A 25,614-nucleotide genomic window follows, 5' to 3' on the forward strand; every position below is an offset into this window, starting at 1 on the left:
AACCCCAACAAAGGCAATGGCAACAGCCACAAAATGCGCCAACAAATCACAAAAGCCCCGCACAACAAATAATCCGCGATTCTGGGTGCGAGAGTGTCGGTGTCATGTTGTTAAACAAAGTGCGTAGCCTATGCCTCCGAGCAGAGCGTTTTTATTAAAAAATAATCACACATTTATGCGCCGGCAAACCGCAAATCAGCGATATATTAATTGTCATCATGGGTGACTTTAAAGATGCCCTCGCCAAGTGAGATATTCTATAACTATATATAAGGATAACTACTTTTACCTTACTAAAAATATGATTTAGTTCTAAAGATATTATTTTATTTACAAGCCAATTTAAATTATACTTTTAATATTTTTTATTTGGTACTTTAATGTTTTTTGTTAGCTTTAGAACATGTTAAATAACACTATAAACTGAAAGAAAACAACTAAAAATTATTAATTAAAATACTTAATTGCAAGCTGTAAAAACTTTAATTCAACCATGTTTTGCCGGCTCTTACACTTTATAACACTTCAATTAAATTCGGCAAAAAAAATCAAGTCGTACCCCTTCTAAAATTCCCAACTTCCAGTGGAAGAGTATTCGACGAGAATAAAAACAGAACTAAAGGAGTCACACCACAATGTTTTGTGTGCCACAATTCTGCACGAAACATTTCAAACAATACACGTTACTATTTGTTCATTATGAAAATATACGCGATTTTATAATACCAATTTTCTAAGCTTAAAATGCGAATTTCAATGAATTCTATAGCATACTTGACGGCGCCCAATGAGCAGACTAAATAGCGATTGTGTCAACATTGAGTTATTGTTCGTTCTGGTATCAATTTCGAAATATTAAGTATTTGTATATCCCTAAGAACTGCGAGATGAGGTATAGATATTATTGCATTTAGGGCCCATTGTGGTCTCATTAGAGCGTTAAGCTCACTATACTTTCTTCACAAGCCATTATTCATGGGGTCTTATAATTTTAAAACTCCCCTGCGGAAATGCCACCATAAAAACAACTTGCACAGCAGAACCCAACCCAATTCCATCCAACTTGTTCCCAACCTATCCCATAAAACCCAAACCCAAACCCAAACTCAAACCCGAACCCAGGGTTAAGCCCAAACCGAATGCGTGTTTAGGTCCCAAGTTGGAATAGCCCGTTCCCCAATGTTGTTTCGTTGCATTTTGTTTTGTGTTAGATAACCAAAAGGGGAAACTCCATGGGGTGACCCTAATGGGGTTGTTTAATAATAATAATACGGCGAAGAAGATGCGAGGGGGCAGATCAATAAGCCCATTGCGAAAACAGGGCCAATGGAAAAGGCGGCGTTGTTAACCCCTTAAGCTTTCAAATTAGTGAATGCAAAAAGTGCGTAAGAAGCGGGACACACACACACCTATATACATACATATATATACCGACTGGTCATTGGCCTCAAAAAACCCGCAGAAGAAGAAGAAGAAGAAGAGGAATCGGAAGTAGGGAAAATATATAGGGAGTTGGGGGTGTACAATAAATCCAGCCAAACAACTTGTGAGCTCAGTGTGTGTGTGTGTGTGTGTTTGTGTGATGGATTTTGTTCGAATGAAATTTTCAAAACGAAATTAAAATTTTACGCATTTGCAGCACTTACGCACACACACACACACAAAACATATATACTAGCCCACCCGCAGGATACAGTCATGCGAATATGGAGTACTCCTTTGGTCATAACTCAACTGGCACACACATTTACGTAATTAAGGCCTACCCAAAAGCACTTCAGACTTTGCCCAACCCCGATCCCGATTCCGAGTCCCAATTCCGAATCCAATCCAAGTCTAGCGTTCTCCGGTTGTTAAACTACGGGACTCTTTGCCTCCATTATATTGGCAACACCCAACACCCAAACCGACCCACTCTGCCGACCTGCCAATCAAATTGTGCACCATACAAATTGTTTACTGCATTTTTGATTCCATTTTTTTTTGCGCCACGCCATCGCCATCGACATCGACCCATCGTCCAAATAACTTTCGATGCATTTTTTATTTACGCATAGGCCCCGGTGTGCGTGTTTCTGGAGCTCCTCCTCGAGCCTTATGCTCAATTAGAGCTCTTCATATCGAGCGGTCAGCAATTAAACCATTTTCCAAGCCATTTAAACCTATCCCGAAACGAATCGAATCGAATTGTAATTGAATGTTCCCCTCCTCCCCCTCCCCCCTTGAAAAAGATTTCCTGTGGCAGGTGTACGTATATTTTGCTGGTAGACAGCAGGTACATCATCTACCTGCAACTTGCAACTTGACCTAGACCAAAGCCGCTTACGTTGACGCGTCAAGTTTTGTCAGGGCTAATACCAAACTAACGATGGCTTTTTGACATTTCCTTTTCCTATTTTTTACTATTTTAGCAGCAGTAGTTTCTGTTGGCTGTTTGTTTTTTTTTTCGTCACCAGAAATTGTGCGGCTTCATTGGATTGCCTTTTGGCCATCTGGAGTGGGGATTGCTACCAGAAATCGAGTTGGATTTATGCATGTTAAGCCGGAAAGGAGTAGTCGGGCAAGTGGGCAGGGCTATAAAAACGATGTAAGGGTAATGTAATCGCTTACAAAGGTTGATTTGAGCTAGTAAATGTTGAAATATGATGGTTTTTTTTCAATTTCAATTCAATTAAAATCAATATTGTTATTTTAAAGCAATATTACAATGTTTTACTAAGTAAGATATGTAAATTAGGATTGTTATTTATTTATAAATTACAAATTTAATAAGCTTCACCAAAGAATTTTTCCCTAATTATACCTTTGAAGTAGAAATGTCTCCTTTTTTCAACATTAAGTATACGCAATGTGACAAATGGCCAAGTACTTAATTACCATACCCCTTGAAAACTTAATAATAAAGATTCTCTAATGAAAATTCCTTTCTTAATACCACTTTTTTAAATTCCAATGCTCCTGTGATGAATCAAAAAACCTTAAAAACCCACAGAGTCACGGCCAAGGCCTTTGATCGAGTGCGCTGCGAAGAGAGTCATCAAGGCTGCAAATACATCAACCACAACTGCAGCGAATAATGTGCCATAAGAAATCCCGATAGATGGACTGGAATCCAGGGGCTGAGAGGGGGGGTTAGCCCGAGGGGCAGAGTCTCTTTAAAATGACGCCTGTGTCCATGTTTTGTTTCTTCACTTTTTTATGTGCTTTGGGTAACATAATCGGTCACTGACTTGGCATTTGGCGTGGTAATTCGAGAACTCTTTGCGCCTCGACAATTGCGGGTGGTCAGGGCACCAGAAAGAGGTGAATATCTATATATAAAAAGAGGGCAGGACAGAAAGGGGGGCGGGGCCAGAACGGCAGCGGATCTCGAACCAGAACTGATCAGATCAGATGCGATCCGTGCAGGTCCGGTACAGTCGTCCTACCGCAATCAAATTTAAATTGCGCCGAAAACCAAAAACCTGGCCATGCACAACAATTTATCACTTTTTTAAAGAACTAATGTGAAAAGAATTTTAGATACCCTTCTTTTTTTGAGGTATTTCAAAATTATTTAATTATTTTTGTTCAGCAATAGTCTTTTTCAAAAATAGCTTCATTTTTAAATATTCAAAATATTTTCGTAATCCTAACAATAATCGTGTTTGTGTACATCAGAATTATTAAAGTGTCAAAATGTATTATGTTAAATCCCAACAAATAACAATTAATATACAAGTAAACATCTTTTTAACTTTATCCATAACTGTATGGCATTTAATTATAAAATAATCAGCCATAAGAACTAGTATTTAATGGTCGTAAAATCTATACCATATATTTTTCATCCATCCAATTAGTTTTACAATTTAAAACAATTCAGCATGTCAGTATTAACATAAAAATCATGCTGTGATGACCGACACAACTTGCAGGGTAAGATTTCCAGAACAAGATCCCGAAGAAGAGGAAGCGCATTTTCGGTTTCATTTGGTGAATTCGGGACGTTGGCCAAAGAAGAGTCAGGAGAGAGCGAAAGAGACGGGTATGGGGCCACAGAAAGAGACAGGCTCCAAAAGCGACCGGCTGCAAGCAGACTTCACTTTCGTGCTAAATTATATCATCGTCGTCTCCAAATTGCACACACACAGAATTCGAGGGGTGGCGAGGTGGGAATTTCGGGGGGCTAAATGCGATATAGGGGAGCCGACTTGAAATGGCAACAAGTTTGCCACAGGCCCAAGCCCCCCTCTCCTCCTCTCCTCTCCCCCTACCAACACAGAAAATAATTTCGCATTTATCCGATGATCAATACGGTGATGTGTATTGCCAAAAAAAAAATCTTAAGAAATTCATTTTTTTTGTTTATTTGATGTTATTATTCTAATAATTATAATTATCTCCAAATAAGTATAAGTATAAATAAAGTATTTGTATATGAAATTTTTGATAAATATTGTAAAGCTAACAAGGGATTTTGTCATTGCCTAATTTTATGGCATTTCACTCATACAACAAATGATCTCCATAAAGAATTATAATTATTTTTCAGTAAGGATTTCCATCACATCGCTTGGGAAATCTTGATTTTCTTAATATTAAGACTTTGATAGTTTAGTAGTTTTTAATTCCAAAGTATTAAAATCATTTAAATTAAAAGTTTATTGCATATTTTTAATAGGGATCTATTATTTTTCACTGTGCACCTCGAGCGGCGTTTTTGGGCGCATTCACATTTTGTCGCTGCCTTCTTCTGTGGGTCTTGTTCTTCTTCCTTACCGCCTAGCGATCCCCCCTTGAGATCCCTTCCCCCTGCGATCCCCCCTCCACCACTTTCCACACGTCGCCTGGCATATTCGTCAATTTTTGTGCGCATGCAATTTACGCAGCGCAGCGAAGGAACTGCAAAAACCAAACTGAACCGCAGAATACGAAAAACCTTGAGTACGGTCAGTGACCAGAAAAAATGCATAAACATTTTTGTTCTCTTCCCTTTCTTCTTTGGGCAAAAGTTGGTGGTGGCGGAATCGGAGGCATGCGGATCCGGGGGGCAGGGGCAGGGGCAGAGTCCACCGGCAGCGTCTTCGTAGTCGCTGCTGCAGCCAGTCAATTGCAAATTTTCGGAAATTCTGCGAAGAAGGGGCGGGAAGGGAGCAGCCAGCCGAGGCACGTACGATCGGACGGATGGGCTCCCCATTCCCAATCCCTTCCACCGAATATACATACCCAGCAGCCGGATATCTCCAGGGTATATTGCTCTTTTGAGAGGTAACAACAACTATGCCATTGACCAATTATTTTTTGAAATTTAAGGGATGGTTATTTCTTTAAGTTTAGTCTCCCCAAGAAGTTTTATTAAATTTATATGGTCCTTTAACGAATACATATACGAATTCATTTAAATGGGACCCTATTTGCAATATACTAATTTCATTAAAATTTTTTTTAGATTTTTACACTTAATATGTTATACAATTTTTTTAAAGTGGTATTTTAAAATATCAATTAATTACAAAAGTCTATTGACAACTTCAACCTTAAAATCCTGTATTGTAATTTTTTTAATTAAAGTGCTAAATTACCTAATTGGTCCATAAAAAGACACTATGATTAAAAAAAAAATTGAATTAAGAGGTTTAAGCCTAGTATCCAGATCGACAAACGATTACGCTAGCGTAAAAACTTTAATCTTTCCAGTGTGACCAAAAGTTTGAGAGTTCATCAGATTTAAGCGTGCTATGGTCGTACTGTCAATCAGCTGGGTTTGTTGACAAGCAGTTAAAATTCAAACATCGTATTTGCGGGAAAAAGCCTTTAAAAGATATTATCAACTACCTTGGCAAAACAAGTCTTCCGTGTACAAAGAAATTAAAAAACAATACAATTTAAATTTAACAGTTGTTTTTGTTAATGTACTGATAATTATTTGCTAATTTAAAGTTCATAGCTGCACTTTTATTGTGTTTTTTCGTACATTCTGGACCTAAAAAACATTTTGCTCTGACAAGAGGCACCCCAGATAGTATTAATGTTATTTTGTCTCACATATAAACACCTGCAATCGACTTTTGCGAGTTTTTTGAGTTTTTCCTCCATTTCTTATAATGTTCAGTGAGAGCGCACGCCAAAAGATTAAATTTTTTATTTTTTATCTTTTTATCTTTTGGGTTCACGTTTCCGCAGACTGGCAACGCTATGGAATTTTTTTTTTTTTCGTCGATCAGGAGACTGACGTGAAAAAAGGCCCGACGAAAAGTGAACGCCAGCTGTTTGCCTCTCGCTCTCTCTCATGACTGGCGTACGGTTTACGTCGAAGTGGATACTAGGCTTTAAGAATTGTAAGTCATATAATGGTTTAATTTTGAACTTAATTTTTGGTTAAATTTAATGTCATAGCATTCTAAAGAAATTAAAAAAAAACGTTTTAGCTTTTGCTAATAATTTCCCAAATAAAAATTTTATATTTTGAAAAGTCTGAGTATCTCGCAGTCGCCATCGTGTTAGCCCGTTCTTTTTGGCTGGCGTGGGCCCGTCTGGAGGGGCTGCCTCTTAATGGCCGGCGTATTTTTGGCAGACGCTACGCACACACATTTGGTGGCTATATGGTGCTACACTCGTGTGTGCTGTGTGTTGTTTGTGCATTCCTGGCAGCGCAGCCCCAGCCGGTTTGGCTCAGCACTTTGATGTGGTGCAGTGGTGCAGCGATGGGGGATCGGCGGTGCAAGGGGGACAGCAATAAGTCTGTCGATCCACTGCCATAATTTTTGTTTATTTTTTGTTTTGCTCTGCAATTTTTTCGGGCTCCCCCTTTGCGTTTTTGTGTTTTTGCAGGCCGTTCTGCTCTTTTCAATTATCAAGGACAAATGTGCGTTGAACTTGATCTCGCTTTTCATTGCCGCAACTCCTGCTGCCCGCCTGCTCTGGAGCCCATTTTCCGTTCCTGCAGATGCAGATACTTTTGCCCTTGCAGTTGCAGCTACTTCGGTTTTTGTTTACACCAGTCCAATTTTAAATTTAGATCTCTGTCTGCTCTCGGCCCCCACCGAAAAAGTCGTCGTAAAATTCGTTGCTTTAGCGCGCTGCAAACGCTGATTAGGATCCAGATAGGAGTTCAGCCAGCAATTAAGAACTCTAATTTATCTGCCAGGCCAAGCAAATTCTGTCTCAGGCCATAAGAAAGCCAACAAATGGGCCAGCGAATTTGATTCCGCCGCCATTACAGGCCATGATTTGAGCAGCTTGTCCGAAAAACTGCCCGCCATTTGGGGGGACTCATAAAAATGCATCGGCAAGTGAGCTACCAGCTTGCAGATCCCAGATCCCAGGGCCCACATCTCATATCCCATATCCCAGGTGTGTTCGATTCACAGACAGAACGTCTGACAAAACCTGCAGCCGACTAACCCAACCCAACTAAAGTCCCAACCTGGTGCAGAACATTGCATTCGAAGCCAGTTGAGACGGACTTGCAAGGTGGATTAAGTTGTTATGTTGGGCATTAGCAAAGGTGTTGCTGATGCAGGCAGCTGTTTCGAATACCCTTAGATTCCAGGCATATGAGCTATTAATAAAGACTTGTCTTGGAATCCTTATTTCTTCTGAATTTCAACGAAATTGTTTTAAAGTTTATAACAAAAACGTACTTACTTTAAAAGACGATTTTAAAGCTTCAAGTCGTTGGCTTTTAAAATTCTAAAATTATACATTTTTTTATGAGAAAGATCTAGGAAGTTCTCGGTTTTTCGATCAAAGCCCTGGACTATTGTGGCCAAATGTGGAAGTGTCATATCTCGTTAAATTCGTTATAAAATTTCCAATCGAGTGGCATTCACAGCTAAAAAATTTAATTTTGGTCGATTTTTCGCAAAAAATCATAGGCTATCCCCTTATGAAAAATGACAAAATCCGGAAGATCCGAAAACATCAACGTTTTTTTTCGGTTTTTTGATCAAAACCCTGGTCAATAATGGTCACATACTGGAATGCCATACCTCGTCGAATTCGTTATGAAATTTCCAATCGAATGGCATTCACAGCTGAAAAATTTTATTCGTGACCATTTTTTGTAAAAAATGATGAACTAACCCCTTATGAAAAATGGCGAAATCCGGAGTATACGGAAAAATCAACTTTTATTGCGGTTTTTGATCAAAACCATGGGAAATAATGGTCGCACAATGGAATGCCATACCTCGTTGAATTCGTTATAAAATTTCCGATCGATTGCCATTCACAGCTAAAATATTTAATTTTGGTCCATTTTTCGAAAATTTTAATGATGTAACCCCTTATAAAAAATGCTAAAATCGGTCAAAAAATAAATTTGTACAAATCAACCTAAAATGGTTAGTTTAGGTCACCAGTTGCAGAAAACAGTCATTCTTTTGCCTGTGCGTCGTATTTTAGCCAAGTTATAACCAAAAATCCCTTAAAAATATGTTTTTTTTAACCCAAAAACCCGAAAAATTTAATTTGAAATTCGGATTTTGAACAAAACTCTGGGAAGTAATGGTCACATGTTGGAATGTCATACTTCGTTGAATTCGTTATTAAATTTCCTGCTTTAAGAAGGGAATTTCACTAGTTGGCTTTTCACAAAACTACAGATTTTGGCATGTCTTCAACTCCAAAGTTTGTTGGCACTTTGTTGCTGAATGAGATTGCGGCATGCCACAGGTGAGTGTTAGATGGCAAATTGTTTTGATAGCCAGAAAATCAAGGGGAAAAGGCATTTGCTTTTTTAAGCAAGAGTTCCTAACCTGGCCCAATCCGCTAGCACCGCCTAATGGTGTGTCCTAAGTCATTAGGGATAGCATGAGCGGTTTCTTCTCATTCTGGCCATGCTGCAGCAACATTAATGGGCACAATAGAATGCCTGGCATTCATCAACCCTATAAGCCAACTCATCAGCAACAATTTTTGTAGCATTTTTAAGTTAATTTACCCAACAGGAAAAACATTCGAGATTCCTGTCGCCATCTCAGACTCCATCGCCATCTTCATCTCCATCTCCATCTCCGTTTCCATCTTCATCAGCGTTTCTACTACTGTCTAACTAAAAATCTTCCTCTGCATTCGATCATTTATGGCATTTTATTTGGCGCGTCAGCAAATGTTGCTAAGCAATTTATTTATGACATTTTTTTTTTGTTTTTGTTTTTGTTGCCGCCAGTTGTTGCCACTGCTGTTTAAATGCTGCGCGCCACATTTGCCAACTCGGGATCGTGCGGCAATGTGTGGCACAGCAGCAACAACGGCAACGAAAAAAAAAAAATAAAGAAACTGGCCGCATGACGCGTCCAAAACGCGCGACAACTCAAATCTTGTAATAGCCGCAGCTACAACATGACAAGAGACTCAAGTTCCATATTCATTAGTTACGATAAAGCAAAAAAAAAAAAAACGGAGACGAGGAACAACTACAGTAAGAGCCATGATCGTCAGGCAACTAAATGTGGCTAATGACTGCCAAGGTGTCTTCGCTGCAATACCCTTGATTTTCCTTCCTCCAAATTGCAAACCTAATCAGTCTGCATAAAAATCTCAATCAATTTAGGCATTTCCTTCGCAAATTGAAACAGTTTTCTATCATTTTGTATGATCTTTAAATTTAAAATACCCTTGCGAACACAAAGGAATGGGGAACAGGAAAATGGAGGGGAGAAATAAAAAACATCGAAATCAGGGTGGGGAGAAAAATAGTAGCGAAAATCAAGCTGGTTCAACATTGAGTTGGACAAGTGAAGGAAAAACCTGATTTTTCCTTTCGGCCCAGCGCAAACATCGCAGCCAGGGGGGCCGGATATGGCCAAATTGCTAGGGTTCCCGGCCGCCGGTAATTGGCATTGCCAATGCCAGCCAACAACAACCAAAGGCGACGGCAATAGCCACAAAAACAAATGCAAGGAAAACGACAATTTTTTCTGTAGTTTTTAGCAAAAATAAATATGAGTCCATCGCTCTGGACCTCAAGCTGCACAAAGGTTCTCTTTCTTTGGGCCCTGGTTTTTGTAGAAGGTTTTTATGGTTTATATACCCTTACTTGAGGATTATATTTAATTTTGAGGAAAACTTAAATTATATTAGGGAGCTCCTTAATAAAGTAATCCCTCCAAATCCCGTCATATCACATAATTTTATGATTAGGTGGAAAACTAATTCGTCAGGATTATTTTGTAGCTTTTTTACAAGATTAATATTTACAAACAAAAAATTTCTATAAATTTTTTTTAAATTCGATTTTTGTTCCAATGCAAATTATGTACCTAACAAATAAACAAAAGTTTTATTTAAGACCAAATTCAAGAACTTACAAAAAATTGCAAGTAAGTATCTATAAGTATCTTAACTATATTTTGAAACCAATGGTGTCCTTACTTAATCCTTATTTTTTAATTTTGTAAGCCACATTTCCTAAAGTTCCATCAAAGAGTATTAAGACTTCTACCATTTAATCCGGCATCAATTTTTTGCGAACTTTTTTAGGCAGCGACAAACGCCAGGGAAGACAGATGTGCGACATTGCAATTTGTTACAGTTGCAGTTGCATTAACGGCAGCAGTGCGGAGCGTGGAGGGGGGGTGGCTGCGTTTTAGCCAGGGTCTGGGTTTTGAGGCAGGGTCTGGAACTGAAACTGGGACTTGGAATTGCAACTGCGACTGCGACTGCGACTGCGACTGAGTCTGAGGCTTGGGAAGAGCTGGGAGCAGCGGCAATAGCAACCTAAATATTTTAATGCCCCGGCCACATTGATGGTTCGCTTTTTGCTGATGATGTTGCTGCTGCTGTTGCTGTTGCTTCTGTGGCAATTAACATTTTTTGCGTGCACAAATATTTTTCGACTTGGGAGAAAGAAGGCAGTTGCAGCAGCAGATGCACATGAAATTCACAACAGAAGCTGCTGCTGCTGCAGTTGCATGAAACTCAAACAAATTAAACCTAAGGTGAATACAACAAAAACCAGGCATAGAAAAATGAAAAATACATGCCAGCCAACTGAAAAAACAGCAACAATTGACTTCGGCCTGGCTGAAAACGTAACGAAATATGTTAAAATGCAACCAAGTGAGTAAATTGTGCGCAACAACTGGTAGAAAGGGGGTGGTGAAGGTTGAGGTTTGGGGTTTGGGAGAACTGTTTATGTAGCCCCTTCGCTCGCCCACTCAGACACACACACACACACACACACACACCCGGGCACTTCATAAACTAAGCAAATTATTATTTAAAAGCCCACCAAGTGGGAGGGTCTGAGCCTTGGGTTCGGCTTTGGGCTGCACTTGTACAAAAATTATGCACAAATTGTTTTAATTACGCGCTGCCGCAATTTGTGGCCTCTGGGGGAGGGGGGTCGAGGTAGGTGTTTGTGGCATGGAGCATCAACGGAATTTGCTGTGTGTTGTGGCAACAAACTTTGGGAAAATTGTTGCCAAATTGCATTCGGTTTGACGATTTTTGGTTTGCCCTTTTTTCGTTGCCTAGATTAGCTTCTCTTGGAACAAGTGGGCTAAATAGGGCTGCCAAAACACAAAACTTGAGAGAATTGGGAGACTTTTGGGGTATAATGTGCATTGAGTTTTTTTTAAACCTTACCGAAACTTCAAAACTGCAACTTAAAATTTTATCTGCGGTTAACTTGGATAATATATTTATTCAACTTGCACATTTTTTGTATATTTTTGTAGAAATCGGTAATAACATCATTCCAAACTAATTGTTAGTTCTTCAATTTGTATTCGTACTGGTCTTAAAAGTCTTCTCAGATTTAAAAATAAAGATTATTACTGCCTCAAAGCAGGCAATGAAATTTGTATTCTAGTTTTTAACATTTTTGATTATATTAATGCATATCAATAAAGATTACCAAAAATTGGCAAGTACGTTAAAACTGATGTCCCTAAAAGTAGGCAATGAATAACCTCCCAAACATACTTAATTAAATTTTTCAACTACCATAACTTTTCATTTTATTTGTGAATTTGAACACCCGCTTTTAAAAATATGCCCAAAACCCTTTTATAATTGCCCTTTATAGGGTAATCGTGGAGCATCTGCAGCTTCATTCAATCTTCCCTGAAGCCCTGGTTTTTGTTGCTGCTGTTGTTGTTTTATTTTTTTCTGTTCTATTCATATTATTTTTAATTATATGTAGCTACATAGAAAAAAGCTCAAGTTCGGCATAGAATGCGGGGTGGGGGAAGGGGGGTGGCAGCCAACGGCAAAATGGGACCCACCCATTTGATGGTACCGCTTCGCTACAAGTGCCTTAAAAATATTTTCACTTTACATTTTTTGCGTGCGAATGGTGAGGGTGAGGGGGTTGGGGGTGGCTAGCGAACGGTAGCGCCAAGTTACACAGACAATGTTGCTTGCCGCTAAGGCCTGATAATTACCGGGTTGTTGTTGCAACGAACCCCCTCCCCCTCTTGCCACTAAATTTATGCTGCCTTCGCATGCACACTCAGGTGCACGGGGTGTGTGTGTGTGGCTGTGTGTGTGTATTCTGGTGGGTATAGAAGTCAAGTCAATCTTTAGACTGTTTTTACATAATTATAACAACGATGCTTCTTCAGCTGGCATTTTATTGTTTTCGCTTCTCGTAACCCCCTTTTTTTCTCCGTTTTGCCGCTACTGTTGTGGCAATTTAAATGCCTAAACAATAATTTGTGCATAATTCTGGATGGGGTTATTGTTTTTGGTTAATGCATGCCCAGCCCAGGCATGCCAAGTCGCGATCTCTGCCAGCTGGCAATTATGTTATGCAAATCTTTTCGGGGCCAATTAGAGCACTTCCTCTGACTTGGCCAAGGATCTCCCCTCGCACAAAAGCCACAATATCCGATTTCCATTAAGGGCCCGCCATACATTTTGTCTATATTTTACGCACCTCACGCACCGCACGATTTGGGCCTCAAAAGATAGATGGATGGAATGGCAATGTTATTCGTACAAATGGGCGCTGGTTTCCGGTTTCCGGTTGGCGAAGATATGGTCGAAAATTTACGGCCTGCCTGGGAGAAAGGCCTCGAGAACTATTCGCGGAACCTTCAATTTCCTGGGCACGCACAAAAATCCTGCAAAAGTACAGTTGTGTGCAGGGCCTGGCATTAAAAGCCTTTCCCACCAGTCCACCCATCGAAGGCTTTTCCACTGCACCACCCATCGATTGGGTGGGTGGAAAAATATCGATAAACTGCACACTGCCCCTGCCACGCCCCCAAATCCCAAACTGCGTGCATTTTATTTATTTATGTATATTATAAATTTTACATACACATCATTACGTTGGGTCGGGCCAGAAGAGTGACTGCGTTAACTCTTTTTATGTGGCAGTGGGGTGTGTGTGTGTTGGGGGGGGGGGTTGGGTTGTTGTTCGAGGGGCGCCAATTTACGCACAATGAAGAAAGTTTTGTGGGCGTTTCACCTGGGCTCCAAAGGCCGAGGCGAAAATATAGGGAGGGGGGTGGGGTTTGAGGTAGGTGTATCTGGTAATTTTTAGCTTCCGTTTGCTGTTGCTTATTTGGGCATGACTGAACGAACGACCGCCCACTCCTGCACTCCTGCACTCCTGCACTCCGAATAAGTCGGACTGACTTTGCCTCCCCTCAGGTGTGCATGCGTGAAAATTTTTCCACCACATCGATTACTTTACGCAAATTAGTGCGTAGATATTTTGCAAAAATGTTCTATAAATAATTCATGTACAGTTCAGTTTGATGTGCGGGTAATCGGTGTAATACGAGTGCCGTTCTTTTAGCCCAGGTCACTTGACTTGGCTCCTTCTCCCAATGGCTTCGATTGGAGCAGGGATGGTGGACGGTGGTTTGTGGTGGGCGAACACACACATTGTCGCTTCATTTAATCTAAACGCTTAATTTAGCAAATTTATGCAATTTTCTTGTCACTATCGGGGGCCAAACAGGCATTTCTGTACTCACAACATAACAATGGAGAGGGTCTAAATTTAAGTGGTTTTACATTTGAAACGCTTTGATTTGAAATAATCTTAACTTCCTCAGAAATGTCTTATAAATATCTACCTTATTCAAATCAATTGAAAATATTATAAATTACGAAATTGAAAACTTCAACCCCATTAATCGCGAATGATTACAAATTTAATACCATTCATCCAAAAATTTAATAACTTCCTGTGCATATAATTTTCCATTTGCTCTTTTCGGATGCAATGGAATGACCTTGCGCGACCTTAGTATAATTGCCAGTTTGTTATCCCTTCTCAAGAACTTTAGACCGAAATTCTCGAAGAACGAGGCGTTTTTCACAATGCGCACCATGATAGATTCCCTTTTGAGAAGGGCAAAAACAGTATCACGGCCCACCGTAGATCCTTCCTCGGACTGATCCGCCAGGACAATGGTGTTGATGCATCGGCAAGCCGCCTCCCTAAAGAGCGATGCAATGGTATCCGTGCCCCGAATGGGCTCGAAGTTTGGGGAGCCGGGCTTCTTCAGTTTAATCGGCATCAAGGCATTCATAACCGAATTCCGCACTTCATAGGGAGATTCTGAATGAATTTCAAGCCCCTTGCGCTGGAACTCGCTGTGGAAAAAGCGGAGTCCTGGTTCCTTGAAGTCGTAGCTTGCACAGTCGTTCCTATTGATCGGCCGATTGCAATTGATCAGGACAATGTCCAGGAGGCGGGGGAATTCGGTAAGGGGAGCGAGCACGTCGGAGACCAACTCAACGCCATCCCATTTGTCCCGCAACTTTGCTTGGCTAAAATACACAGCGGTTGAGATTGGATTGTGGCTCAAAAGATCGTCCAAGGTTGTGTTTATCCAAGAAAACCTTCCTTTTTGCATCACTCGAACCATTCGTGCGCCATCGGCCTGAGAAGCCCCATTTTCCTGAAGGAGAATCGTAATTGCAAAGAATAGCACTAACACCATTTTCCCCAGACCAGGTTTTTATTAAACTAACCCTTTCAATTCATGAAATAATTACTCTCTTAAAAGCTAATGTCCATAACAGTTGAATTAGCAAGCAGAAAATTTAATTTTATCAACGGATCTGATCAATTTAAGTTTTTTTTTTATTTTATTCACTTGTCTCAGAAGATTAAATTGTTATCGTGCCATATAATATGTTATTAACTACTCTTTTTCATTTGCATTTATTATGCACAGTTCATTAAATACAGTTCAAAAGAAACTAATCTTTAATAACATATTTAGGGATAGCTTTTTATCGGTTTTCTTGAATTTAAGGAAAACACTTATTTCCAGTAACCTCAGCTATATTCGGACCAGTGAATCCCGCATTTCAGATATTAGATCCCTTTATTGACATGCAATTAAAAGGAACTTGAAAAGAAACAAAGTTTTAGCAATTTTGAACAGTCGTTCTTGTGAATCATCACATTTAAATTGATCAGGTAAATGCCAAAGAGTGGCGTTATTTTTTTAGAGCGAAAAACATTGGTACCTCTTATCAATTTTGAATCTCCCTAATAAAAAAACAATTTTTTGGTGTTGGTTTCTAATAAAAGTTTATATGTATGCCTTTGAGGTTGACATTCCGAACCAGCTAAGATTCTCCGAACTGAAAATTCTTTTCAGATATTTTAGCACTTCATCTTTCTGCCATTTTGAGTTCCCGTCACGACACAGCAGACAATCTTTTTTAAGCGGAAACTGAACTTTTGGAAATCTGGGATCTTCGTTGGGACGGAAGGCCAATCGTCGATTGATATCATTGTGGGCTTCCCACAGCCAGAGGATCTCGTCGTCATGGGTCTTCACCGCATCAATGCTTCTAACCATTGAAAACTCCCAGAAGTTCACATAGCATTGCTTACAGCCTAAAAAGTAGTTGGCGTATCCGTGAAATGCCCACAGTATATCACCTGGTTTGAAGAGATTCGGAGATTTGGCAGCTTTTACGGTCATGAAGTGGAATAAGGTCCAAAGGGAGCAGTTGAAGTCACGCGAGTTGTCTTTTATGGATATGCAGCCAACATAGCGACTTCCGTCAAACTTATATTTTACTGAACTTTTCAGAAAGTCCAGTAATTCGTTTCCATTTATTTCTGTATCATTTTTCCTTGAAAATATTAATGTATTATACAGATTTTTCAGCCACAACTTTCCGTTTTTGTTCAATGGGTTTAGGTAGTTCAAAAGCGTTAAAATGTTGCGCAGTACAATTAGTCTTTTTCCATCTATGACTGCTACTTTAGGCAGCTCTACATTAATAATATTGTCGATTGCACGCTCCAAATCAGCTTGATAAATCCTAGTTGGTCCAAAACTAAGTGTTTCCAAGGTTATTTCCCGCAGCTCCCCTTCAATATTTAGGGGTAAGGTGTTTGCCAACGAAGGCTGTGGCTGATAATTACGAGATCTGAGGAACTGCTCAATGGCATCCACATAACCTTCACTTGTCTCGTTTTTGGTTGACAGTTGTATGATTTTTCCCGCCTTATCGATGAGTACCAGTTTATCGGGGTGTTCGGTCAATCCAAAATTTATGAATATCTTACGATCATTTAAAATGCGCACTGCCACTTCTTTGAACGGAAGCAATTCGAGTAGAGTATCCCAGCCAATCGTAGGAGTTTCCAAACGAAAACGAGATAGTCGCGTGGTTTGGAAGATCAGAGCAATATAAGTCGACGAGATGCCTTTGAATATAGTTGTTATATTGTCGTTCCAATCTAACCGTTTGAAGTTTGGCTGACCGACAGCGTGGTTCTTTAGTTGGTACAGATGATGTGCCACAGTCATTTTAACATCCTCAAAGTCGGAATTAGGTATTGTGGTTCCCACACCATCTCGTTCGGAACGGAATTCGGAGGGAAAATAGCGGAGCTCAGGCGTGTTAAGAACCCTGTAGTCACGGCACATTTTCCAGTTCTCTTCAATGGCGCAATCGACGACGTAGACTTTCAAAACCCGTCGCCACTTGTACAAGTCCCTGGCCAACTTCGTGAATCCGGGTATGAAATCTTGACTGTCCTTACAGAAGCTGTTCATGAACTGGACTAGCTTGCCCGCATCGGACTCTTGAATTACTTTTTCTAAATCATGGTTCACAGGCACTACATTATCCCGTCGATTATAGAGAGCTCCATTAATTATACTTAAGGAGGCTATGAGTAGCAGACAGAACAGACGTTTTCGATACATTTGGGTCTTTGCCTTTGATTTGAAGTAAGTACGACAATTATATGTAGATCAGTTTTTGTTTCGCTTTGATTAGGTAACCGAATCCAATGGCAAGAGATTGCATCTTTTTCAAAATGTCACCAGCAAATGTCCAGAAACTTAGAAAACCAACCATTAATCCCCCGCTTGTTGCTATAATTTGCTTATTTTTACAAAGATTTGGGATTGTATCCCTTGGAGGCGGGGAGCTTCTAGATTAATTTATCCCCAGCATAGAGGCTTTCTAAATATTTAATTACTTCGTCAGTCTTCCACGTCGAATCACTCTTCCGGCAGGTGGGACATCTGTCAGCGCCGGGGAACTGGACCTTCGGGAACTTGGGATCTCCGGGTTTGCCAGCACTAATTTTATTGAATTCGTTGTGTGTTTCCCAGAGCCAAAGTATTTCTGCGTCGTGGGTCTTCACCAATTGTATGGGTCGACTTTTAACACTTTTCTCAAAATTCGTAACCCAATCCGCTGGGCTGTCATAAAAATACTTTACGAAATCCCGAATAACCGAAAGAACCTTACCCGGCTGGAATGGGTAAGGAGGCATTGCGTTTTGCACGGTCAGATAGTGGAACAATGTCCACAGGGCGCAGGGGTAGCCCCGCTGATTGGGTATAGATGACGCACAACCAACGTAATCAGTGCCATGAAATACTTTGCCAAATTCCTTTTCTTCGGACTCCAGTGTTTTTAAGAATTCCTGCCCAGTCAACGGTTGACGAGGGATTATTGGGAGCCAAACTGATCTAATTAGCGATGACCCATTTTCGTTCAGTGGGCTTAGAGCCTTCAGGACATTAAAGAAGTTGTCTATCGCTGTTAGTTTTTGATTGTTGATTAATCCCTTCATTGGAATTTCGAGGTGCAAAATCCTTTCGATGCCCTTGATCACATCAGCCCGGTGGACCCGCAGTGGTTGCTTTACGCCCGCAGATGCCACTTCGGAGATCATAAGGTGGACACAACACAGGAGAATCCATAGGTCCAATGACTTGGTCCTAGTTGACGACTTGAGGAATAGATTCATTCCGTAACGATGAATAAAGGCCGACTTGGGGTTCACTAATGATGAGACCCTGTTATAATCCTAGGGTACTTATACACGTAAATGGATTTGTGCCGCTTTCTTTGCTAATCGAATCAGCTCGAGTCTTAGGAAGTCTTAATGTCACAGAAACACGTAAGTAATGTATGAACTTTGGGTATGATTGGATTGGATATGATTGATTTAAGAATATGTAAAAGGATAAATCACTTCTCTTGTTTTAAACACATGTATAAATCTCTTTATTTAACTTCTGTCAACTGTTCTTCTCGAAGATATTGTTATCAAAATTTCTCTGATAAGCTTATTACCATGTTTATTTAGGAAGCTTAACGGCCAAGCTCTTAAAAGTTTTATCAAAGTTCGAAAGATGATACAACTGAGATTTCGAAGGATAATAGCAGCACAAAGAACAGGATCATGAAAAGCACAAGTGACGTGACCTTATTAATAATAGTCACATGCAAAAAATCCCAGGTTATTTGCATACTTAATTAGATTAGTTTCGATTTTGTTAGGTAACCGTTTCAAAATGGTGCAAATTGTATGCGATCATAACTCGAATTACTTCTTGACCGAACAAATACGGAATGTATATAATATTTAATAAGTTTGACAATATATTTATAATGCAAATAAAGTGAAGTTGTTTTAAAACAATTTTGTTAATAATTATTTGCCTCTGAACATTTAAATGCATCTTCAAACGTAACCCTGCGAGGTTGGAAGACCATAAAAGCTCAAGTTCTTGATATCATAGATGCGTTTCAAATATTTTAGGACTTCCTTCTCCTGCCACTCGGAATTATTGTTCCGACAGGTAGGGCAATTCTTCACGCTGGGAAACTGAATCTTCGGAAACTTGGGATCCTCCGTAATGGGATCGCCAGCAAGGCGTTGATTGACTTCGTTGTGGGCTTCCCACAGCCAGAGGATCTGCTCGTCATAGGTTTTCACTGCATTCATGTTTCGACGTTTTGCCATCTCTAGGAAGTGTTCGGAACAATCCGTGCATCTAAGGAAGAACTCAACGAATCCATGAATGGCTAGGAGAATCTTGCCCGGCAAAAAATAGTTCGGGGGCTTCGCTGCCTCCACGGTCCAATGGTGAAACAGTGTCCACAGGGAGCAGGTGAAGCCCCTCAGGAAGGGTCGTGATCCAATACAGCCTATGTAGCGCTTTGCCTGAAATACCTTCAGAGGCTTTTCATTAATATCAATCGAATCCTTGAAATCAGATCCTTTTATCCGATAAACGTCCATGGATTTGTACAGATTTGTTAGCAGTGTCTTTCCGTCTTTGTTCAATGGATTCAAATTCCTCAAAACATTAATTATTAACCTTAGACCTTCCAGGTTTCTAACCTGATAGTAAAACCATTTGTGAAGCTCGACATGCAGGAGTTTGTCGATCGCCTGCTCCAGATCGGCACGATAGACCTTTAGTGGAGGTTTAAGGACCTCTGCAAGGACCGCTTGATTTCGCTGATCCAGGAACTGATTTACATTCGGGGCTACAGAGACGGGTATTGGTGGATCCGGCATATAATTGAGCTTTTTCAGGAATTCTCCAACAGTGATCGCATAATCTTTGCTTTTAATCCGGAAAGGCGCCAAGTACTGGGCACTCCCCTTTCGATCGATTATGGCCAATGTCTGATTAGAAGGTTTAAGTCCAAAGTTGGTAAAGATCTGGGCATCCGGAACAATTCTCACTGCCACCTCTTTAAAAGGAAGCAATTCCAGCAGAGTGTCCCTGCCAATATAAGTGTCTTTTGGCTGGAGGACGAGAGCAATGAATTTAACCGGGTTTTTCAAACCTTGATGATCGAGGAAAAGGGTCTTGGCCGTGTCACTGTTCTTTAAGGGACGGAAGTTTGCCACGTTGGCCTCGTACTCATATTGGCCCAATAAATCGGCCAATACTGCAGTTATGAACAGTGGATCCTGGGTGGGGATGACAGATCCAAGGATTTTCTGCTTTCTCTTTGTGTCGGGGTTGAAGAAACGCAGTGAGGGCGTCTCGTGAACATTAAATTCCCTACAGAGCTCTGTGTTCCGCTCCTGGGCGCAATCTACGGCGTAGAACTGAAGAAGTCGTCGCCACTTGTACAAGTCCCTTGCAATTCCCTTGTAGATCGGTGCGAAACGTTGACAGTCCCCATAGAAGGAGTTGTGGAACAGGACCAGCTTGTTAGTGTTCAAGTTTAAGACCGGCCTCAGCGATCCAATGTCCAGTGTGATTATATTGTCTGCCCCGCTGTAGAGACTCGCCTCGGTCGACGGCATTATGGCATTAGTCCGGCCATACAATTGTTGGCAGAAGAGCAGCGGGCAATACAAAAGCGTCTTGAGCATCCGATCCATTTCCACTCGGTGCGGTGATCAACACTTCAACTGATTCAATCGCAAGTGCTCTTTGGTAATTATAGCCGCATTTCGATTTGCCCTGCTTCGTTTGTTGATTCGCCCATCCCAAATCTGGCGTGCCCTCATAACTGGTTCTCATAATTTTGTGACTCTCTATTTTATTCAGGTACACCCAAAAGCAGTCAAAAATTATTTTACATTTTTTTATATATGTAAATACAAAAGATAACAAAACTCGAAGTGGAAGGTAACATCGATACAGGAGCAGAAAAAATAAAAAAACTTGCCTGAAATTAATTTTTATATCCTTTACCCTTATGGAAAATATCAGACAAAAAAAATTTGAAAAAACCCAAAATTTAAAATGGTTGACTTTTTAACAATTTGGATTTATTTTTATGGTTTTTTATGATTTTAAAAATAAATTACCAATTTATTTAAAAGATGTATTATCATAAGTTATCATGTAGCAGTCACATTACTTAATTGTTTTATAGCATATTATAATAAACTTGGACTTGTCAAAGTTGGCTTCCTTTTCTGTTTATATATTGCGTTATTAAGTCCTAGTTTTCTAAGTTCAGTTTAATCCTCAATAACGATTATAGGTGGGCAATCCGTAAAAGCTCACCTTTTTAATGTTATACAAACGTTTTAGATATTTGAGTACCTCAGCTGTGTTCCATCCATTTGATTTTCGGCATTTGGGGCAGTGTTCCCGTAGCGGGAATTGAACTTTGGGGAACTTGGGGTCCTCTGTGGGGTCGCCAGCCAACCTTTTATTGACTTCGTTGTGGGCTGCCCACAGCCAAAGGATCTCCTCGTCATGGGTCCTCACGGACTCTATTTGTCGCCGCTTGGCCATCATCTGGAAGTGTTGGGCGCAATCCGAGCAGCCGAAAAAGTACTGTGCGAACCCGTGAAGGCATAACAGCACGTAGCCTGGCTTAAACTCCCTAGGATTCCGGCTCGACATCACAGTCAAATGATGGAAAAGTGTCCAAAACGAGCAGGTGATACCTCGCATAATTGGTTTGGAGCCAATGCATCCCACGTAGCGCCTTCCCTTGAATATCTTTTCCAGCCCTTTTTCGAGATCCTTTATTGTATCCGACAACTGGACTCCTGTGATTTCCTTAACCGTCCTGAGATAATTTTCAAGACCGACTAACAGTCGTCTTCCGTCTATGTTTAAGGGATTAAAGCGACTAAATAGTTTTATAAGACGCCGCAGTGCCTTAAACTTAGGGCCATTTATAAGTGGCGCCTTGGGAAGTTCAATGTGCAGGAGTTGGTCGAGAGCCTGCTCCAAATCGGCCTGATAGAGAATCGGTGGTGATGACAGCACTTTCTTTAGGATAATAGCTTCCAGCCCCATCGCTTTCTTTACTTGAGGTTTAGCTGTTGGAAATTTAGGAATACTTGTGTATCCATTTTTCTCGAGGAATTGAGTCACACTGTCCACATAAGCAGAACTACTTTCTCCGCTTGGCATTATATCATGTATTTTTCCATTTCTATCTATGAGGGATATATTTTGGGCGAATGGCTTTAAACCGAATTGAGTGAAGAGCTGGGCATCAGTGAGGATCCGCACAGCCACATCGGGATACGGAAGGAGGTCGAGAAGCGTTTCTATTCCAATCTGGGAGTGTTTCGGCTGATGAACAAGCAAAATATACGGCAATTCTTTGTCAAATGGATCGAAGATGTTCTGCGAATTCTCGTGGTTCTGAAGAGGTGCAAAGATAGGCTTCCGTTCTTTGGTTCCAGTGTAGTCATTTTTGGCCAAATGCGTAATAAGCATCTGGACAATTTTCTTGGGTTCCATACTGGGGAAAACTGTTCCGAGTCCATAGCGCAACTTCAAAAAATTCGAGGGAAAGTAGCGCAATGAGGGCGTCCCCTTAACGTCAAAATCCCGACACACTTTCACATTTTCCTCCTGGGCACAATCCACGGCATAAATCCGGAGAACTCGATCCCACTTGTGAAGATCAATGGCCAGTTTCTTGAAGGTGGGTACGTATCTTCGACAGTGTCCGCAAAAAATGTTCAGAAATTGCACTAACTTTCCAAGTGCCGGAGCACTTAAGGCTTTCTGAAAAGCCGCACCTTTGACCACATGCACGTTATCTGAAAGTGAGTATAGAGTTTCCTTGAAGACCGCAGCTCCCCTAAGTCGAACAGAAAATCCTCCCTGTATAATCACGATAAGGAGGATGCTGTTACAATACAATAGCCCGAGAAGCCGCGTCATTTTAATTTTATGACTAATGCAAGTATACGGTATTGCCAATATCCGATTAGTATCGCCTTAGCTAATCATCTTTTATTAGCTTCGCTCCCTACACTGACAGTTAAAATGCAAACGAGTATCTCATTAGCTTCACTTACTAAAACAAGAAGGAAAAATATAGTCGACGACTATGGAATACCGAAAATTCTGTTTCCAATTTTAAAACAATTATGCCCCCAACAGATGTAACCATTTGCAATTCCATTGGTGCGGCAAACCGAAAAGGTGTATTTTATTAGCATATAGCTTTCACTTTCTTCTTTTATAGCAGTCAAAGAGTGGGAAAATTTTTAAATAGTTGCGGGAGAGAAGCCAGAAATTAAAGTATAGAATAAACGAAAAAAAACAATTCGATAATACCAACTCAAAATAGAACAACCTAATATACGGAATTTTTGGATATGAATAAACATCCAATTAATCACCATTTAATATCATATTTTATACTTTTTGAATAGTTTTAAAACAGTTCGTTCTAAGACAACTGAAAATTGAAAATGGAAATGTATACTCAATCGTAACCCCGCGAGGTGGGAAGACCGTAAAAGCTCAGATTCTTGATATCATAGATGCTTTTTAAATATTTCAGAACTTCTTCCTTCTGAAACTCGGAATTATCGTTCCGACAGGTGGGGCAATTCTCCACGCTGGGGAACTGAATCTTCGGGAACTTGGGATCCTCCGTAATGGGATCGCCAGCAAGGCGTTGATTGACTTCGTTGTGGGCTTCCCACAGCCAGAGGATCTGCTCGTCATAGGTTTTCACGGCATTCATGTTTCGACGTTTTGCCATCTCTAGGAAGTGTTGGGCACAATCCGAGCAGCCAAAGAAGTACTCAACGAACCCATGAATGGTGGAAAGCACCTCGCCAGGCATAAAAGGTTGCGGTGCCTTTGCTGCCTCCACAGTCCAATGATGAAACAGTGTCCACAGGGAGCAGGTGAAGCTCCGCAGGAAGGGTCGTGATCCAATACAGCCAATGTAGCGCTTTGCCTTAAACGCCTTCAGAGACTTTTCTTCTAAGTCAATCAATTCCTTGAAATCAGATCCATTTTTAAAATTCGTACCCACAGATTCGTTCAGATTGGTGAGGAGTGTCCTTCCGTCTCTGTTCAATGGATTCAAATAACTCATAACATTAATTATGTTCTTCAGAGCCTCCAGATTTTTAACCTGATAAAGAAACCTTTTGTGAAGTTCGATATGCAGGAGTTTGTCGATCGCCTGCTCCAGATCGGCACGGTAGACCTTCAGTGGTGGTTTAAGGACCTCTGCAAGGACCGCTTGATTTCGCTGATCCAGGAACTCATTTACATTCGGGGCTACAGAGATGGGAAGTGGTGGATCCGGCTTATAATTGAGCTTTTTCAGGAATTCTCCAACAGTGATCGCATAATCTTTGACTGAAATCCGGGAAGGGGCCAAGTACTGGGCACTTCCACTTCGATCGATTATGGCCAATGTCTGATTGGATGGTTTAAGTCCAAAGTTGGTAAAAATCTGGGCATCCGGAACGATTCTTACTGCCACCTCTTTAAAAGGAAGCAATTCCAGCAGAGTGTCCCTGCCAATATAAGTGTATTTTCGCTGAAGAACGAGAGCAATGAATTTAACCGGACTTTCCACACCTTGATGATCAAGGAACAGAGTCTTGGCCGTGTCACTTGCGTTTAAGGGACGGAAGTTCGCCAGATCGGCTTCGTACTCATATCGACTCAATAATTCGGTCAGTATTGCAGGTATGAGTTTTGGCATTTGGGTAGGAATGGTATAGCCGAGGTTCAGCTGAAACGGTTGGGGGTCGGGGGTGAAGAAGCGCAGTGTGGGCGTCTCGAGGATATTGTATTCCCTGCAGAGCTCTGCGTTTCGCTCCTGGGCGCAATCTACGGCGTAGAAACGGAGAAGTCGTCGCCACTTGTACAATTCCCGGGTAATTCCCTTGTAGATCGGGGCGAAGCGTTGACAGTCGCCGCAGAAGGTGTTGAGGAACTGGACCAGCTTGTTGGTCTTCAAGTTCAGGGCTGGCCTCAGCGATGCGATGTCCAGCATGATCACATTGTCTGCCTCGCTGTAGAGACTCGCCTCGGTCGCCGGCACTCTGGCATTAGTGGCTGCCCGGACTTCGGGGGAGAGGAACAGCAGGCAATACAGAAGCGTCTTTAGTAGCCGAATCATTTCCACACGGTGCGGTGCTCACAAGTCAAATGGGCCACTTCAACTGATTCAATCGCAGGGCCTCTTTGGTAATTATAGCCGCATTTGGATTCGCCCTGCTTCGGTTGTATAATCCCCCATCCCAAATCTCCAATTCTCTCAAAACTGGTTTTCATAATTTTGTGGCTCGATATTCTTTCCAGGTACACCCAAAAAAAATGTTATTTTTATTTATTTGTATACAAAAGATAGATAAAACAAGAGCGGAAGTTAACTTTGGCAAGCCGAAGTTGTAATACCGTGCAATCATACCGAAAATTGATGACAGCGAGCAATGCGCTAATACACATAAGACATCAATAGGATATGATCAACTCAAGGCATCCAAAAAATGTTTTCAAAAACAGCAAATTTAACAAATTTCATACGGCAGCTACAGAGTTATAAAGACAGTTCAAGCCTATATCAACATGTTAAAAATTTGCTGATCAAGAATACATATTCTTTATAGGGTAGGAAATGTCTCCTTCTCTGCGATACAAACTTCTGACCAAAATTATAAGACCCTTGCGAGAGTATAAA

At 40.8% G+C, this 25,614-nt stretch overlaps 3 protein-coding genes across 3 annotated transcripts; all 3 read right to left on the reverse strand.

Annotated features, from left to right (window-relative positions):
- Positions 1 to 18,805: 18,805 nt before the first annotated feature.
- Positions 18,806 to 20,586, reverse strand: LOC108052979 (sulfhydryl oxidase 1-like). Its single transcript, XM_017135538.2, has one exon. It carries the CDS (start codon positions 20,573 to 20,575, stop codon positions 18,911 to 18,913), a length of 1,665 nt encoding a protein of 554 aa, XP_016991027.1. The 5' UTR covers positions 20,576 to 20,586; the 3' UTR covers positions 18,806 to 18,910.
- Positions 20,587 to 21,170: 584 nt separating this feature from the next.
- Positions 21,171 to 22,838, reverse strand: LOC108052981 (sulfhydryl oxidase 1-like). The gene has a single exon (XM_017135541.2). The coding sequence runs from the start codon at positions 22,836 to 22,838 to the stop codon at positions 21,171 to 21,173; it is 1,668 nt and encodes a 555-aa protein (XP_016991030.2).
- Positions 22,839 to 23,262: 424 nt separating this feature from the next.
- LOC108053013 (sulfhydryl oxidase 1-like) lies at positions 23,263 to 25,082 on the reverse strand. Its single transcript, XM_017135583.2, has one exon. It carries the CDS (start codon positions 25,051 to 25,053, stop codon positions 23,389 to 23,391), a length of 1,665 nt encoding a protein of 554 aa, XP_016991072.1. The 5' UTR covers positions 25,054 to 25,082; the 3' UTR covers positions 23,263 to 23,388.
- Between the last annotated feature and the right edge of the window lie 532 nt (positions 25,083 to 25,614).

This window comes from Drosophila rhopaloa, unplaced genomic scaffold, assembly GCF_018152115.1.
Source record: "Drosophila rhopaloa isolate 14029-0021.01 unplaced genomic scaffold, ASM1815211v1 contig_167, whole genome shotgun sequence".
Lineage (NCBI taxonomy): Eukaryota > Metazoa > Arthropoda > Insecta > Diptera > Drosophilidae > Drosophila > Drosophila rhopaloa.